Source organism: Austrofundulus limnaeus, unplaced genomic scaffold (assembly GCF_001266775.1).
Source record: "Austrofundulus limnaeus strain Quisiro unplaced genomic scaffold, Austrofundulus_limnaeus-1.0 Scaffold147, whole genome shotgun sequence".
Taxonomy (NCBI): domain Eukaryota; kingdom Metazoa; phylum Chordata; class Actinopteri; order Cyprinodontiformes; family Rivulidae; genus Austrofundulus; species Austrofundulus limnaeus.
In genome coordinates, this window is record NW_013952549.1 from 90,532 (window position 1) to 92,963 (window position 2,432).

The 2,432-nt window shown below is 34.7% G+C and overlaps 1 protein-coding gene across 1 annotated transcript in view; it reads left to right on the forward strand.

Moving 5' to 3' along the window:
- Positions 1-2,432, forward strand: part of tmem62 (transmembrane protein 62) — a gene marked incomplete in the record, with an annotated part of 24,135 nt that overhangs the window by 4,421 nt on the left and 17,282 nt on the right. Inside the window, 1 exon segment of the mRNA XM_014016518.1 lies at positions 2,105-2,150. Within this exon segment, the coding sequence (XP_013871972.1) occupies positions 2,105-2,150 (46 nt within the window).

Consider the following 2,432-nt stretch of genomic DNA (forward strand, 5'->3'; position numbering starts at 1 on the left):
GACGTGACATGTTCGTACGAACCCTTTGTACGAACAAAAGTAAGAGAAATTTAGGATAAGAATACGAACATGTTCTTGCATGAGGCCCAATGTTTTCTTGTTCACTTTTTTTCTGTATGTTTTTTCCGACCTAAATATTTTAATACTTCTGAAGATTCGAACTTTAAAAAAAAAAAAATTCCCTTCTGAAATACATTAAGGTCTCTTCAATTCCTTCAAAACCTTAAGATAATCTGACGGTACGAACAGAACTAAATGTGAAATAATGTAATAGTAGGATAGCTGTGGTAGATTCTAGTGCAGGGGCGCCCAAACATTTTCCCCAAGAGGGCCAAAATGAGAATCTATCCAGGGCTGCGGGCCAAATGCAGTAATGTAATACATGAAATACAAATACTATTTTAGTAAAGTCCTTTACTTTGTTAAGCTAGCAGCCACTGTGGTGGCTCACTTTCGTTTTAGTCTGGGCACTTGGAGAAAGTCTGCCAAATGCTCAAGTAGCAAAGGCTCATGGGAAATTACATAAATTGATACAATATGAGGTTTTTTTTTGGCCTTATAAAGTGTGCAAATCTACATGTGGGGTTAAATCTGATCTAAATAGAACTTTTTATTGTATTTCACATTTCATGTTTAATCTTAATATGTCAAAAATAAAGTTAGAACCATGAGTGAAAACTCTGTACCACAGCCCCTTCTATAGTCATTGGGCCATTGGATTAAATGTCAAAGTGGAAACACTTTTTATACATAGGACGACAGGTTACAACCTAGTAACAATGTCAACTGCTGGTGGGCCAAATCAAAAGGTTTGGCGGGCCAAATTTGGCCTGTGGGCCCCAATTTGGGCTCCTCTATTCTAGTGCTTGAAAATCACTTCAATCTCTGCTTTAGCATGCTGTCTCTCTCTTCGTCTTCTTGTGCTTTTAACTTTTAGCTACCGATTTGTCAACAGACCGTTTCGTAGCTACAAACGTGCAAAAGCGGCCAAGCATTCACGTTTTTCTATACAAACGGTGAGGTTTAAAGTTCAAAGATGTTTTTAATAAAAAGATCTTCTCTACGATCTTAAAGGAAAGTTTAACATGAATCAGTTTACAGCAGCTCTTTGGAAAACCATAAATTTACAGATTGAATTTGTTCAATTCCAATAGCAACCTCAGTGTTTGTGTCAAAGCTTGTCCGCTTTGTGCATGCACTTTTGTAACTACAAAATAATCATTTTTTTTACAGTTTATTATTAGGTTTAATTCCCATTCAAGGCGTTTACCTGCAGTTTTAGCTACTGTTTTAACTTATAACTACTGCTCTGCCACTTTTAGCTTTTAGCTATTGTTTTGCTATTATAAGATTTTAGCCACCAGTTTCTTTTAGCTGTTAGCAACCATTCTACTCTTTTTCAATTTTTAGCAGCAATTTAGCATTTGCTCATTTTATCTACTTTTCATTTACTTTTAGCTAAATTTTAGCTACTTTTGCATTCGTTTTGCTATACTTTGCTTTAATATTTGCTTTTTTAAATGTAGCTTTTTGTTAGGTCATTTTAACTTTACCATTTTTTGCTAATTTTGCAGGATGTTGCTGTGACACCTGAATTTCCCCTCTGTGGGACAATAAAGGCTATTCTATTCTATTCTATTCTATTCTATTCTATAATTTAAACAATTGTTTTGCTACTTTAAAGCTTGTGTCTTGCTCGTTTCAGCCTAATTACAACTAATTTTTGTCTCCAATTTAACTATTTAGCTCCTATTTTTCCCCCATTTTAATTTGAACAACTCAGTTTCAGTTTCTTCAGCAAATCTTCAGTCGTTCAGCGCTCTTTGTTAATTCTGAATTTTTGCACAAAATGCCAATTTTATAGTTTTAAGTTCTTTTTTTTGCAAAATAGAATCTAGCACAGCTCTTCTGCTACTGCATTCACAATTAGTTGTGTTTGTGCTGTCAGTTAATATGAAGGTAGGCTCCAACAGACTAGTAATTCATTGATTCATCTGATGTTCTCAATGAAAGTTTTGGTTTTATCGAGTTAATTGCTGACATTTTAATAGCTTATAAGCAATTTAGTCTCATTTTTTTCTATTCTCTTCATTTTTGCTGACAGATGCTTTCAACATAATTTCATTGGACAGCATCAACAATTATTACAGGTCAGTGTTCCTTCAGTGCTTCTGAATTCCTTGAGTTGACTCAATGATTTAAGTATAAATTTGATCCATGTTGTATCTTCATGAAACTGACATTCAGACTCAGTTGTTGAGCAAAGCAGGTTAAAGCTGTGTGAGGGCCAAGACAGAAGCAGGATCTACAAGAGCAGGCTCTTTTGACAGATGTGTTTATAGCAGCGCTGAGTTAATGCTTATTTACAGCGGTAAAATAAGTATTGAACACGTCACCGTTTTTCTCAGTAAATATATTACTAGAGGTGCTAA